Genomic DNA, 15,781 nt, shown 5'->3' on the forward strand with positions numbered 1-15,781 from the left:
CTTCAGTGGTAGAAACCAATTTTAAATTGAGTGTAATTTAGGGGCGCTCTGTGGTAGGAAACATATATAAAAAAAAGAAAGCAATTAAATTTATTTTTATAATAATAATTATACCAGAGCTAAGGAATAACATAACTGACTGTAAATAAACTATTTTGTTGAATAATAGAACAGCATAAAGAAGTAAGAGAAAAAGCAGTATACTATATACAGAATGAAGCACACATTATTACTAACTAAGTGGAGTTAAAAAACACAGGAGTTGTGTTTTGGGGAACACTTTACTGTTGGGTTATTGTGAATCCTCTGTTTCAGCTTTTTTGGTTTGATACTCTGCTATATTCTTTATAATTTTTTAATAATAAAAGTAAATATCTTTAATTTTTATATTCTTTGAATGCCTTTTTCTAATTCTTTATGGTTTTTTTTAACATTAGTTATGAGTCACATATGTTTTTATTATACCCTCCTAACCTATTACCTATTGGAATATAATCACCAGTTTATAAGTGTAGAACAGACTTGAAATATTCCCATTTCTGTGCAAAGAAGAAAAAAGGCTGTTTTTTCTTGGCAAATTTTAGTGTATTTTAAATAAGAACAATTCATGGGATTCAGTACAATGTAACACACTTTAGTGGTTTTGGGTCACTCTCAGTCTTCATGGGAAGTAAAATCGCTATTCTATACAGAGGTTCCCAAAAACAATAGAGCACAAAAATATCTGTAATTGTAACATCCCACCCCCGATGAGTGTTCTTATTTAAAATATACTAAAATTTGCCCATTTCTTTCCTTTATGTTAAAAAAAGCCATAAAGAATAAGAAAAGGGCATTCCAAAAATAAAAAAACGAAAATTACAAAGAATATAACAAAAGATGTAAAAATGAAATCCAATGTGCAAGACCTCAAAATAAAAGCCTGATTGCAAAATAAAATAACACAACCCCAATTATTTTTTAAATATATAAAAATAGGAAAAAGATCAAGACTGAGTATGAAGGCCCCTTAAAGGATGTCTTGGGGTTATAGTAACTGGGGATAAAGAAAAGGCAGATTTATTGAACACTTTTTTTTAGCTCTGTGTACATAAAGAAAAATGGCTGAGCTTAATTCCAAATTGATAATAACAATGTCACTGCCTTAAAAAAGCCACAATGGCTAAAAATCTATATGATTGAAAAACATTTGGATAAAATTAGAGTTGATAAAGCCTTAGGACCTTATGGATTACACCCATGTGTCCTCAAAGGGCTGAGCTCAGTTATTTCAAAGCCATTGTTTCTATTTTGTAGAGACTCTTTAATCTCAGGAATGGTATGAATGGATTGGTGTAAGGAGGCATTGTATTGCCAAAGTACCTATAGACCAGTAAGGTAACATCTATAGTTGGAATATATAACACATAGAAGAGTTTCTGCTGGAAAATATTTTAGTCGTAGTCCTCATGGATTCAAGAAAGACCGAAGTTGTCAAACAAATTTACTCTCCTTTTAATGGGGAAGTAAGTAAGCAGGTAGACAGTGGATTAGCAGTTGATAAAGTGTGCTTGGACTTTGCCAAAGCATTTGACACCCTACCCCGCAGACGGTTAATGTGCAAGTTACGGTCCATAGGTTTAGAAAATTCAGTCTGTATTTGAATTGAGAACTGGCTTAAAGGCCACATTCAGGGTGTACTAAATATTGATTCATACTCTGAATGGGCCATGGGTTTTAGTGGTATACCCCAGTGTTCAGTGTTGGGACCATTACTGTTTAGTATATACATCTTTATAAATGATATAGAGTTGGGGATTAAAAGTACAGGTAGTCCCCAAGATAAGGACATCCAACATATGGACGACTCCTAGTTACAAACGGGCTTCCCTACTTTTTTGGCTAAGGCTTGAAGTCATCGCAGTGGATGTTGCAGCAGGTGAACTCCCCATTAGGTCACTGGAGGAGGAAGTCTGCAAGAAAAGAAATAGAACATATTATGCATATTAACTCTTCTTATGTTCTCCTTTCAGTTTCCTGATACACCTGAGGAATGGCTGGCCATCGCTTCAGACTTTAAACAGTTCTGGAACTTCCCTAATTGTGGAGGAGCTATTGATGGGAAGCATGTAAGGATCACCCTGCCTGCAGACAGTGGATTGTTCTATTATAGCTACAAGGGGTTTTTCAACATCATGCTTATGGCAATAGTGAATGCTCGTTATGAATTTGTTTTAGTTGACATAGGAAGAAAAGGGCGCATGTCTGATGGAGGCGTTCTGGAAGGTAAGACATTTCACAACAGGCAACTGCACCTTCCTAGAATAAGCCAAACTGTAGAGGGAATGAACTTTGTGTTTGTTGCAGATAAAGCATTTGCATTATATGTCAATGTATTAAAACCATACTGTGAAAAGAATTTGGACCAACAGAAAAAAAATTTCAACTACAAGTTATCTCATGCAAGGAGGGTGGTTGAGAATGCGTTCGGTATTCTAGCAAATCGCTTCAGAGTATTTCATACTGCTATAAATCTGCACATGGACGAAATTGGCAAGGTAGCCTATGCTTGTTGCATAATTTTCTAATGGAGCAAGATTCTGCTACAGCACCACAGGGCGAAAGCAGTAGCGAATTAACTGGTCTAGTGGACCTACAGCTTGCAGTAACGCAGGATGGTTCAGTGTCGGCTAAAGAAAACCGAAACAAGTACTTGCAGTACTTCAACACCACTGAAGCAGTGGAATAGCAGGATAGCATGACATTTTAGAATTTAGACCACAATGTTTGTTGGACTGCAATGAAAATCTGTTTGATCTGTTTTTTATTTTTGCTTTTAAATTAGTCCTGTGTTTTCCTAAATTGTACAATAAAATTTTTTTTGGTAACTTCCCTGGTCTTGTGTCGTGAAAATATCAAAAGCCTCATCAAGGCTCTGTGTGCTTTCCCCAGCATCCTTGTTCTCTTCTTCCTGGCTGCACACAAACGACCTTCATCTTGATCGGTGGTGAAAGACGAAGAAGTTAAAGTACCATAATTTAGGTACATAAATCTTCTGTGCCAGCACCTGACCGCTTTGAAGCCTTCACTTTGTTTAATTCTTTTTTTAACACGCTGCTCAAACTTTGGATCTTGTGCTTTAGATAGGTAATGTTGGCTGCAGGATTTATGGTTTTTCAGAGCTCAACCATTGCATTGTATGCCTTCATCTTTAGGTACCGGTTTGCATACTCCCCAGACTTCACCTTCCACAGACAGGAATAGGATTTGTAGGTCTCAATGAACTCACGAATGAAGTCTGGGTTGTTGAATGCATCATAGGCCATGATCTCTGCAAAACATAAAAATTCATTAGTTAACTTACACCAGTACACACAGGGACAGGCAAAGCAGCAACACCTACCTTATAAGAATGTTCGTTTCGAAATAATCAGACAATCGAATGTTTCAACGAACGCACGTGGATGTCCTTGAACAGACTGCAGATTTCCCAGCACACCCTGCATATCCGGTCACTTCCTGTCACATGATATCCTGTCATACTTGGGAGGGATGCCACAGCCAAGGCACAGCCTTTCCAGGAGAGCATCATTATGAATTATGATGGCAGGAGGGCTCATTACTCTTATCCAAATGTCAGGAAGGATCAAGTTTTGGAGACTGTGCAAGGACCAGCTCAAAAAGTGGTGGTCTGATTTAAAAAAAAAACAGAGAGAGGGTCATGCTGGATGTACTTAGACGTCACATGGTCCAAAAAATGTAAGTACAAATAATATGTTTTTTTTTTTTTTTTTTTTATTTTATTATTTTATTTTTTTATATTTACTATAGAAACATAAAAATTCATTAGTTAACTTACACCAGTACACACAGGGACAGGCAAAGCAGCAACACCTACCTTATAAGAATGTTCGTTTCGAAATAATCATACAATCGAATGTTTCGACGAACGCACGCGGATGTCCTTGAACAGACTGCAGATTTCCCAGCACACCCTGCATATCTGGTCACTTCCTGTCACATGATATCCTGTCATACTTGAGAGGGATGCCACAGCCAAGGCACAGCCTTTCCAGGAGAGCATCATTATGAATTATGATGGCAGGAGGGCTCATTACTTTTATCCAAATGTCAGGAAGGATCAAGTTTTGGAGACTGTGCAAGGACCAGCTCAAAAAGTGGTGGTCTGATTTAAAAAAAACAGAGAGAGGGTCATGCTGGATGTACTTAGACGTCACATCGCCAAAAAATGTAAGTACAAATAATATGTTTTTTTTTTTTGTTTTTTTTATTTATTTATTTTTTATATTTTTTTATGTAGTTTTTTATTTTTTGTTTTAAAAATTTTTTTTTGTATTAGGACTTTGAGCATTAAAAGAAAAAAAGCTGGCTGCTAGGGAGGGAGAGCAACAGCCATTAGAGCCAGAGGTTTAGCCAGAGAAACAGGTAGAAGGTAGGGTATTGTTATTTATTCAAGCTTAAAAATGTATCATAACATGCATGTTAAGTAGATTTATATTTTTTTCCGCAGAGTTGATTATGGTTTTCCCTACAGAGCCTATTGAGGAGGAAGTAAATACCTCATCCCTGGATATTTACTCAGGTATGCACCAAAACAGTAGACAGATAGGTTGAATATGATTGTGTAAATTAGGTTATTTTTTTTTTTTTCAGTACACGTTTGGCTTTTTAGCTCATGAAGTTATTCCAGAGGGAGAGCAGGAAAGCCTTGAGCCAGACACATCAGGCCAGATGGAGAATGACAGAGGTTTGAAGAGAGGAGTACCAAAATCTGTTTGTAAGGATTCATATATTGTGCATGCCAAAAAAATGTGTCATATCCATGTGTCAGCTTACCTTTACAATATCTGTGAACTTATTATGCTTCTTTTTTTCCCACACAGGTGTTGTTTTAAAAAAAAAAAATGATGTTGAAGATAGTCGCCCTGCAAATTGGCATGCAGAAAATGTCAAAGGTACTGAGAATTGCAACTAGGGACCTGGAGGCTCTCAAAAAAGAGATGCAGCAAGCCCAGTACAAAATTGTACTCCTATTGTATTCTATTGCCATGAGCATGATGCTGAAAAACCCTTTATAGTTGTAATAAAACGATCCACTGTTTGCCGGTGGGGTGATTCTTACATGCTTCCCATCAATTGCGCCTCCACAATTTGGGATGTTCCAAAAATCTTGAAAGTCTTAAGCGATGGCCAGCCATTCCTCAAGTGTATCAGGAAACTGAAAGGAGAACATAGGAACAGTTAATACGCATAATAGTATTTTCTATTTATATGTTCATTTTTTTTTTTCTTGCAGACTTCCTCCTCCAGCGACCCTAGAGAGTTCACCTACTGCCACATTAACTCCAATGACTTCAAACCTTACCCAAAAAAGGAGTCGGAAAAGAAAGAAAGAGGAGCTGGAAAACAAGCAAAGTTTGCAGCAAGCTATAGCGATACTGAACCAAAAAGAGCATCACTTTGATGGCTTTGGCTTCTGCATTGCTGCTAAACTTCGGCAGATGACCCCAGAAGTAGCATGTGCTGTGGAGCTGATTGTGACCGATGTGGTCAACAAAGGATTGATGCACCAACTAAACCCACAGTACCCTACATATTCCTTCTGTAACTGTGTAAATTGGTATATATTACGCGGTTTTGTATTGTTATTTATACTTTTTTTATGTGCTATAGTCTCACTAAAAATTTGCACTGTTAAATAAATGTTATCTTTTTTTATGAAGTGAAAGTGTAATTTTGTTTTATTGATTGTATGGAGCACCTACCTTCATGTACTCATTTTTCAAGCTGTCGATAATTGCTGCACACGTCTCGGGAAAGATATAACCCATTGCTTGCGCTGAGATCCCAGTGGAGAACTTCATGTCCTGCAGAGATCTTCCAGTGGCAAGGTATCCTACAGTGGCGATCAACTTCCCCTCAGCTGTTATGGAATTTCTCATGAAGGTATCTTGTTTCTGCAGAAAAAGTCCCACTGCAGAAAGTAATTTCTTGACTCACACTACTGACATGCGAAGGTAATTTTTGTAGCCATCTGGGGATGTCAGGCACAGTTCCCATAGCAGATTCTCATGCGAAATGTTGTCTAGGTCCAACAACCAATCTTTATGCCAAACCCGGCGCTTCTTCACAACTTTCACATCATCTTCATGTTCACTTAGCAGATACATCACAGCAAAAGACATATTGCACAAATTGAGACATATTGAGACAAAGGAGCAGTGTGCCAAGTGATCGTTCGTAAGACCGACCTTCTGTACACACGTTCTTTATAACAAACTTCAGACTCTTACTTCCTGTACCTCACTTTTTCTGGTACATATACGTCACTTTCTCCGGTACATGTCACTTCCAGTATCATTCAAACGATCGCATCTAGCATGTGTACATTACCTTTGAACAATTGTATCCTTATCTGCATGTACATAATCGGCACTATACGATTGTTCACAGATGTCCTTAATAATCGTTGATCGTTTTTAAACGACAATTATTGAAGGTATGTAGGTAGCTTAAGGTGGCTGCTTTAATGATTCGTCCTACCTAATGGCCTCATTGGCAGCCCTGAAAAAAGGGTTTAATTGCTGCAAAGTCAAACCCCTCTGATTCGGTTCTGCAAAGTCAAATCCCTGTCAGAAAACTCTTCCCTGGCAGGGGCTAAAGGCTAATTTGTCACGGGGCTAGGCTGGGATAGATGAGCAATGGACAGCTCCTAAATGGACTCATTTACAGTATGCATAATCAGAGCCAGACTTCTCTTTTGAGGCCTTCGAGAGGAAGTTCTGACACACTGGTGTTCCTGGCAGTGGGGATTGATGACAAGGCCAGCACTGTTTTTATGGGTATTCGGTTTCATTCAGTGGCCTCCTTTAAGCAAGATCTGGCATAACACTGTTCAGAACTAGAAAATGATTGCAAATGCCAAGACAAGCATGCCCAAAGGAATAAAGAGAGAAGAGGGTCAGACCACTTGTCGGCAATAGCAGGTCCTAGGAGGGGCACATGGTGGTCACGTCCGGTGAGCTGATGTCAAAGCAGCACACCACTGCCCTTTGCTAGAACTTTCCAAAGAGACAAAAATTAAAAGCCTGAAATGCTATATCATGAGGAAATGCCTGGGATGTCTTTGAGCCAATGGACAGGAGAGCTCTAGACAGGAATAAATGAGCCAAGGGTGCCATAATGGACATGAGTAAATGCCACAAACTGCAGCAAACTGTGTCTGTATGCAATATCTAAAGTGCAACTAAGAAAACCAAGGGTAATATATCAGTACAGAAATAAAATACATTAAGGCATGGTCACAAGAAGAGCCAGAGCTCACCTGTAATTATAAATATGTGGTTGCCCCACCATCATTATACACATATTTTTCACAATCTGTTTATTGAAAGAATGCTATTTTTTACTTAGGGGCCTATTTTATTTTTTATTTTTTTTTACTTGAACTAGCAGTAAAGTCCCTGGTTATTTAAAGAATGGGAGTAGATGTGTTGTATTTGGAGTGTTTTTTAGATGACTATTTACTTTTAATTCTTTGATTTTACTTTTAGACAAATACCCTAGTTGAATAAAAAATGTGCAGACATTAAATGGAAATTAAATGTTGAATTTACTAGAGCATCTTCTGGAGAACATCAAATGTGGCAGTTAATCCTGCTGTATCTTTTATCTTTTTGTTTGCCAGTTTTCTTGTCAGAACGCCTGCAAATATGCTTGTTACAATTGGGCTTGTAACAGCATGTGCAGAAACTGTACTTCGTAATTTAACCTCCCTGTGGTAACCCCAAGCCACACTCGAGGTAGCTAAAAACATAAAAAAAATAAAGATTCACCTGCTCCCACCAGCGTCTTCCAGTGTCCTGCCTGTCAGATCCCATCCTCGGGCCGCGTCCTCTTCCTCCGATCTGTCCCCTGGCAAGTGCACTGCCGGTTCCTGGGAACGTTGGTGCATGTGAGGGAGCGTGGCGGGAATTTCAAATTATTTTCTATTGGATTCAATACAAAATAACTTTTTTGAATCCAATACAAAGTAATCATTATAATATATATGCTACTGTATAGTTATATTGCAGGTTTCAGTATTTTGCACCCTTGTTTTAACAGATTTTTGTGTTTTTTTTTTTGTTTTGTTTTTATTTAAAGTTTATTAATAATTTTATTAAATATTGGACATATTTCGGTGAATTATGCCTAAGAATTATAGGTCTACAATGTAATATAAATTTTCATGAAAGACAATGTCCTGCTTTTAGACATATAAATCCAGATAGAAATGAACCACCCAGGAGGTTAATAAACTTGTTTTTGAACGTTTTGTCTGTCAGGTGCTCAGAAATTAATTTACAAAGTTTTTTTTGTTTTTTTTCCTAGGAGAAAATTGAAGCAATTAATCAATCCATAACTAATGAATATGAGGTCCGGAGAAAAATGTTGATTAAACGTTTGGATGTGACAGTACAGTCATTTGGTTGGTCAGACCGAGCGAAGGTAATCCAATGGATTCAAAATAAATAGACCATGCCTTTATCCAGTGTCTTGCCCCCTTTTCACTTGCTTGGTCTCTGTGAATTTGCTTTATAAGTAGGGTAGTCAGGCAAAGTATTGAGAGCAACCTCTTTATTTAGGTACCTTGTCACTTTTAAATTTCCTGACTGCAGTTATTTAGAGAGGTTACCAATTTGTAACTGACCACTGATGTCATCTGCTGGGTGCAGACTTGCCTTTCTCCTCATACAGTAAACAGGCAGCATCTCCCCACTGCTGCTTGCCAGCGCAAAGTGTCGCTCGGACCTTGAACCTGCTACTGCGGCTTACCTACATTGTTGTGGCCTACTCTGTCATCCAGCTTTTAGCTGTTTGGGTTCCATGAGTATCTAAACCTTGCCTCATACACTGAGCTTTAATTTGCCTGTCCGCCATGGTAATACAACTTGTCTTGGTATAGACCCAGGAAGGTCAGTTTCGCCATACTGCGTGCCTCCTATTAACACTCTGCAGACAATGTCCGCCCCAGCCTTTTATAATTTTTTTTTCTACATTCATGCAAGGCCCAAATGACCTGCTTAAAAAAAGAAATATGCTGTATTACTTTATTTTATTGCTAATGAAATGTGCAGTTTAAGAACAGATCAATCCATACCTCTTTGAAAATCATCCTCTTACCTTCATATTTTTTTTCCTGATCTGTGGCTCCTTCCATTAAATTGTAGCACTTAGCAGGAAGTTGTGCTGTATGGAGCATTACATGCTTAGGGCTTCCCAACCTAGTGGTTACCATAGTAACCAAATGCTTTTATCATCACAACTCCACTACTACCAAGAAAAAACAGCCAAGTGGCAGGCAGAAAAATGATCAACTCTTGCACAGTGGAATTATGCTAACATAGATGCCCTGAGTTAAAAAGAATAGAATGTAGCAAGCTTTTAAGACCTAATGTACCTGTTACTGCTCTACAGCAATATGTTCTAAAACAAGACTGTATAATAATATTTTTTTTCAATGTTAGACTGGGTCCTCTTTAATTACAGGCAATACCTTCAGATGCCACAAGCATGCTTCAGTGCCTTCTTTTTACAGATTCTGTATCTGATTTGTCCAAGACATTGACCTGTTAGACACAGACGCCGTCAGAGATTCGCTCTAATATGTACCTAACCAGATCCAATCTTCTGCGAGCACTCTAAAATTAGGGCTCTGCTTTGGCTTTGCATACCATCATAAAACTAAAGAATACATGTGTTCCTTTTTTTAGAAATTGGGGTTCCAAGCCTTTGAGGACATCATAGGGATGCAAGCTTGTCAGATGTACAAGAATCTGGGTATAGAGTTGGGCAAGTCATTCATTCTAGTCATTTTAGGGATCCTCCTTCTGGCTGTGTCAAAATGATGGTACCTACAGCAATGGACCCAGTCCTTCTGGAAGGTCATGATATTGAGATTCAGTTGGACAGTACCAAGGCAGTGGCATCATCCATCAGGGTGGAACTAGTCTAGCCACAAAAAAAAAAAGATCCTTTCCTGGATAGGACTTTACGTCCCAGCTCTGGTCACTGAATGCAACCAGAGTGTAGAGCACAACCAGATTGTCTTACTCTGGAGCACCTAGAATGGGTGTTGTGGTTGTGGAAGGTGTTTCTGGACCTTCGTCAGAAGTCGAAAACATCAGTTGTAGACCTGGAAGCCACGTTTCACAACTAATGCCAGGTACAAGAATCCTCTAATAGATGCAATGGATTTTCCAGTGGTTCCATAACATTAGTACACCCTAATTTATACCTCTTCATTATTTGCTTCTCCTGGATCAAAATTAAGGGTTTTCCTATTTCGTGGACTAGTTCAAGCCAATGCAGAATTATAACCTGCTATGGCTCCTAGGATAAATTTTTTTTAGAATGTTCTTCCAAGTCTTCATCCAGAGAATCAATTTGACATCCTCCTTCACAGGTTTTGCCTTCTTTCTGTTTAAGCCTAGGTTCGTATTAGAAAAGGACATCTTTGAACCAGAGTTTGTGTCTTATTTCAGAGACTGTTGGTTTCTCATTGGTTAAAACCTGTGTACAGTCTTCTTCTAGTTTTACCTATCCATTCTCCTTTGACTTGGGATTTGAGTCTGGTTCTCCCTTAACTCCAGAAATTATTTGAGCCTCTTAGAAATATTTTTTGTGTGTGTGTGTTCTCACTCATGACGTAGTATTTCAGAACAGGTGTGCCTCACCTGTGAAACATTTTTGTTATTTCATGTAAGGACAAGGGGGTCTTGAGCACCAGGAATTTCCCAGAACATTGTTCTTTTCATTTTCTGACTTTAGTTCCGCATAAGGAAATTGTTCTGCATTATTGGAATGTGAGTGTCTTTCTATTAGCCACTGCTTCTATCAGGGAAACTGATTCTCATTGTCATCCCAGATGGCTACTCCAGTTCTTCATTCTATTAATGGTTAAGGCAGACCATCGTTCAAGCTTGGGCCCTTGCCTGTCAAGGTGTACTGCTTCTAAATCTGTGATTTTTTTTTTGATTTTTTTTTTTGATTTTAGTATCTGCTGTTTTTCTGAACCCTCACTTAGTATCCTGAAGGTGAAATACTTCTTTTGTGCATCTATGAAGGTTTTTGTGCTCACCAGAAAATTATTTTGTTTAAATTTATTTTCCTGTCATTCTGGAAGCGACAGTATAACCCAAAAGTTTGACTTCCTGTGTCCCTGGACTCCACAAAAACAGTTTTATGTTGGATGCAGAATTCTTAGTTGTACTGTAGTCTGTGTTGCAGTTGTTGTTTGCTGAGCTTTATCAATATTTTACTATTAGCAGTGTTGTAAATGTAAAAGGAAGATTGTGTAATACTTCCATATCAACAAGAACCCAAGTTTTCAAAATTGGTTAACCTGAAATTGACTTATTCAGTAGTGTAAAACTGTCTGATCTCTGGCCACTAGAGGGCAATGTTGTATTTATATTCTGTACTGTAGCAGAGATTTTCTTCATTGTACAATACTATGCATTGTACGGCAACAGAAACACACCAGTGGGTGATTATGCCGCAAAAGCTTTTTGTTGAGAAAAGTTTTTGTTGAAAATAAACATTATTATAATAGTAAAAATGTTAAGGCTGACTGTGGATAGCTCAAAAAAAGAGATTAAACAAAATGTATGCATGTGCATTAGTGGCCCTAGATTTCATGGACTCAATTGAGGGGAAAAGGTAAAAAAATGTTTGTGATGTACAGCAATTCAGATCGTGCATGGTACACCTTGACATACAGTCTTCAATCTAGTGTGCCACTTAAAGTAGTCCAGGTTTTGTGATCTTAGGTACCGTATCCAGAATATGCAACGCACAGCTTACAAAGTAAGTGCAGATGTTTCCTTGATAGCTGTGCAGTAGAGGACCCTGCATATCTCAGCCAATTGTACATCTCTGAGTAGTGGACTTTGAAAAGGGGGACTGCCCCAGACCAGTAGATCAGAGCTAAAGCAGCCATTGTGAAACTAGGAGAATAAAAGGAAATGTCACAATAACCTGAGAACTGGTCAGGGTAAGCAGAACACTTCAGATTCACAAAGATGTTTGGTGTATCTTCTGGCATCTTAGAGCCCAGTTTTTCATCACAAATGATAGCCAAGACTAAATCCAGAAAAGCAAGCAGTGTTGAAACTGGAAGTAATTTTGCATATGATGTTTGTATTACGTAAAGAATAGAATGACTTTACTTTTGATAACTGTTTATTGCTCTTTAATTGGCATCTACAGATAAATCATGTGTTTTTATGTTAGCTGTGTAATAGTACAGAAAAATATTTATTGTTGTTATTGTATGTTTAATTTTGAACAGAGTCAATCTGACAAACTGGCCAAAGTTTACCAGCCGAAGCGAGCATCCTTGTTAAGCAAAAGCAGCATTTCTGTTGCTCATCTTCTGGCGGCACGACATGATCTGTCCAAAATCCTAAGGACTAGCAGTGGATCAATCCGGGAGAAGACTGCCTGTGCTATAAATAAGGTTAGCTTTCTTAGAAAACAATATGTTCTGGGTTTAAAAGCTCAATACCAGCCAAACCGTTTTTGGTATTTTTTTTTACCCAGAAGAAAGGCATACAACCACTATCACTGCTCATCTTACTGCATTCTGGCTCTACTGAGGATAGACGCATACTGCAACAAAACACCTAATTTTTATAGAAACTGCTAAGGGCTGCTCATTTAAAGATATATCTTCTGTTCCCTCATTGTACATTTCATTTTAAACCATTACATTCCTCTCTAATTTAAAAAAACATTTTTTCTCTAAAACACAAAAATAACGTCAAGCCGTTATCGACCACTGTTTGCATATATCTACTATGAATCTAAAAACAATGCATACAACCTCTCCCCCATCACAAATTTGTTGTCCCCTCATTTTTTCCCCCCCCCATGCACCTATGCAGGAAGTCTCCTAGGATATAACTCATGATAGTCAAACCATGCAGAAAATAGGTGAAATGCTGTTTATTATTGTGTATTTAAACTTAACCATTACATTTTTCTATGTATTCCTATTTTGGCCTGTCAAATAATGTCATACCATGAAATGTATTTTATTATTTGTTCCATAAGTGCAAAAATATATCATGTATGTCATTTGTCTTTTGCACACTTCCTGTGTTACAAGGGAGTCTTGTTGTTCCTACCAATTATATTTTGTTGACTGTCTGAATGTAAGTGAAATCATAATGTGCGCAAACATTCAAACAAAGTTTCCCGAAGAGCACAAATGGTGGGAATGGTGTATAGTGTCCAGGATATCACCAAGAGAAAAATGCAAACTAAGGCTTTGTACACACATTAGATCTTTCACGATCATTTCCAATGGCAAAAGACCGAAAGACGAATCAACGAGCGATATGTATACAGCGCCGTTCTGTTCTATCAAGTGGGGAGGGGGGAGAACGAGTGAGCAGCACTTATCCCGGTCAACTTGAGCCATTCAGATGTAAGTTCAAAAAGGCAATAGAGAAGAAAAGGCTTCAATGGAGTTTAATTGAGAATAAATGAGCACAGGGGGTCTAAAAAGGTGCATGTAGGAGACTATAGAGGAATATGAGCACAAATAAAGGAGGGAAGGAAGGAGCATAGGACCTTACCAAACTAGACAAAAACAATAGGGAAAGTGAATAAGCAGTAGAGGAAAGGGGGGTGAAAAGTTGAGAGCGAGACATCAGCCTGATTATAGACACCTAGATATTTCAGGTATTCAGAGCATTCTCTAAAAGAGAAGTTGTTGTAAAAAATGGAATCTACATGGGGTGAAAGAGTGATGTTCATGTATTTAGAAAAATTGACCTTGAAAAGGGTGCCCATCGGTTTTATTTCATTGATAATACACACCAAAGAAATATGGGAATTGGTGACACACATTGAGATCAGAAAAAAGTGATGATTTGACATTATGGTTGTCAGTTTGAATACCTTTTTAAAAGATAGATTTGATTCGCTATGTGTTCCATAATCAGAACATAATACGAGGGGGAAGGTGACAGCCCTGTTTAGAGTACCGTTATTATAGTCTAGTACTTTGAGTACACATTAGGCTAGCTACTCTGTGCTCGTGAGCTTTTTAAACGAGAACATCGCTTTAAAAACAGTTTGAAAACATATTTTGCTTACTTATAAATATAACAAAAACTGGAATACATTTTTAATTTTGAATTCATAAGGTATCCTGCTAACTGTCATTTTAGGTGTAAATTGATTTTTCTATTAAGTAATGAAATTCCCAGCTGCTAACTTAAACATTTTATTATGAATTTTTAACTAGACTGTGTAACTGCTGGGACATGGTTTCCTGTTTAGAATGATGATGCTTTTAAATTTAAGTGCCAGATGTTAGTACCATCTTTCTAGACTGACTATAAAATATAAAGCTGGACAGATAATTTATTATGCAGGTCTATATGTAATTGTATATCTAGGTCTCAATTTATTGTCTATTTAAAGTGAATTTAAACCCAAGAACAAAAATTGTATCCTTCACATCTCAGGAATTGCTATGGGCAACTACATTCCTCCTTAGTGTTAATTTTGTTTTAATTTTATTTATATTATTTATTTATTATAAAGCTTTAAACAGGTAAAAGCTGACCTTTTTGGGAACCTATTTAAATTCCATATAAATTTAAGTTAAATTGGTTTGAGTGGGACTAAAACAGAAGTTGCCTGAGCCATTGCTTACTGTTAAACTTCCTGAAATATATTGACTGGGAAGCTGCAATATGAAAAACATTGCTTTAGGGTTTAGATATGTTTTAAGCATAAGACAATGTGCTATGGAGAATGTTCTTTACCTGTAAGCCAATATTACTGGAATCAATAGTTCTGGTTCTGCAGTAGTCTTGCACATTCAAAACGGATTGTTAAAAACTAAAATTGAAAGAATGTTGCCTTATAATAGCTGGGGCACATTGAGCCCATGAACATTTTGTCTTTGTAACTGTACTGTTTTAAAATTGCATGCTGTGGACAATTCTTACTGATAGTGTTGTGTTTTTTTTAAAAAACAGGTATTAATGGGAAGAGTTCCTGACAGAGGTGGCAGGCCTAATGAAATAGAACCACCTCCCCCAGAAATGCCACCTTGGCAGAAGAGACAAGATGGCCCACAACAAGGTGGTGGTAGAGGTGGAGGAAGAGGTGGATTTGAACAGTCTTACGGTGGCCGCGGTGGCTATGAACAGGGAGGGGGCCGCGGTGGCTATGAGCAAGGTGGTGGAAGGGGACGTGGTAACTATGATCAAGGAAATAGAGGAGGTAGAGGGAGTAAAGTACAAGGAGGCTGGACAGATGGTGGTGGCAGTGGTTCTGGTGGACATTATCATGACGGAGGCTTTCATCAAACTGGTGGCTACCAGAGTGGAGGAGGAGGGTACCAAGGTGTTGGATATCAAGGAGGCGGAGGAGGATTCCAAGGTGGAAGTGGATACCAGGGAGGAGGATATGGAGCCTACCAAGGTTCATCCTACTCTGGTAGCGGCTATCAAGGAGGTGGTTATCAACAAGATAACAGATTTCAAGATGGTGGCCATCACAATGACCGAGGAGGTGGTCGTGGCAGCGGAAGAGGAGGCAGAGGTGGCCGTGGTGGAAGAGGGCAGGGTGGTGGTTGGGGTGGCCGTGGTGCACAAACTTATAACCAAGGTGGTCAGTTTGAGCAGCACTTTCAACATGGAGGCTATCAATATAATCAGTCTGGTTTTGGACAAGGAAGACATTACACCAGTTGAGATCATTTAAACTTCACTTA

At 38.2% G+C, this 15,781-nt stretch overlaps 1 protein-coding gene across 1 annotated transcript; it reads left to right on the plus strand.

Moving 5' to 3' along the window:
- Nucleotides 1–8,378: 8,378 nt before the first annotated feature.
- Nucleotides 8,379–15,761, plus strand: LOC140344828 (protein FAM98A-like). The gene is made up of 3 exons (XM_072432035.1): nt 8,379–8,490; nt 12,335–12,502; nt 15,042–15,761. The coding sequence occupies exons 1-3, from the start codon at nt 8,431–8,433 to the stop codon at nt 15,759–15,761; spliced, it is 948 nt and encodes a 315-aa protein (XP_072288136.1). The 5' UTR covers nt 8,379–8,430.
- The last annotated feature ends 20 nt before the right edge of the window (nt 15,762–15,781 follow it).

This window comes from Pyxicephalus adspersus, unplaced genomic scaffold, assembly GCF_032062135.1.
Source record: "Pyxicephalus adspersus unplaced genomic scaffold, UCB_Pads_2.0 Sca57, whole genome shotgun sequence".
Lineage (NCBI taxonomy): Eukaryota > Metazoa > Chordata > Amphibia > Anura > Pyxicephalidae > Pyxicephalus > Pyxicephalus adspersus.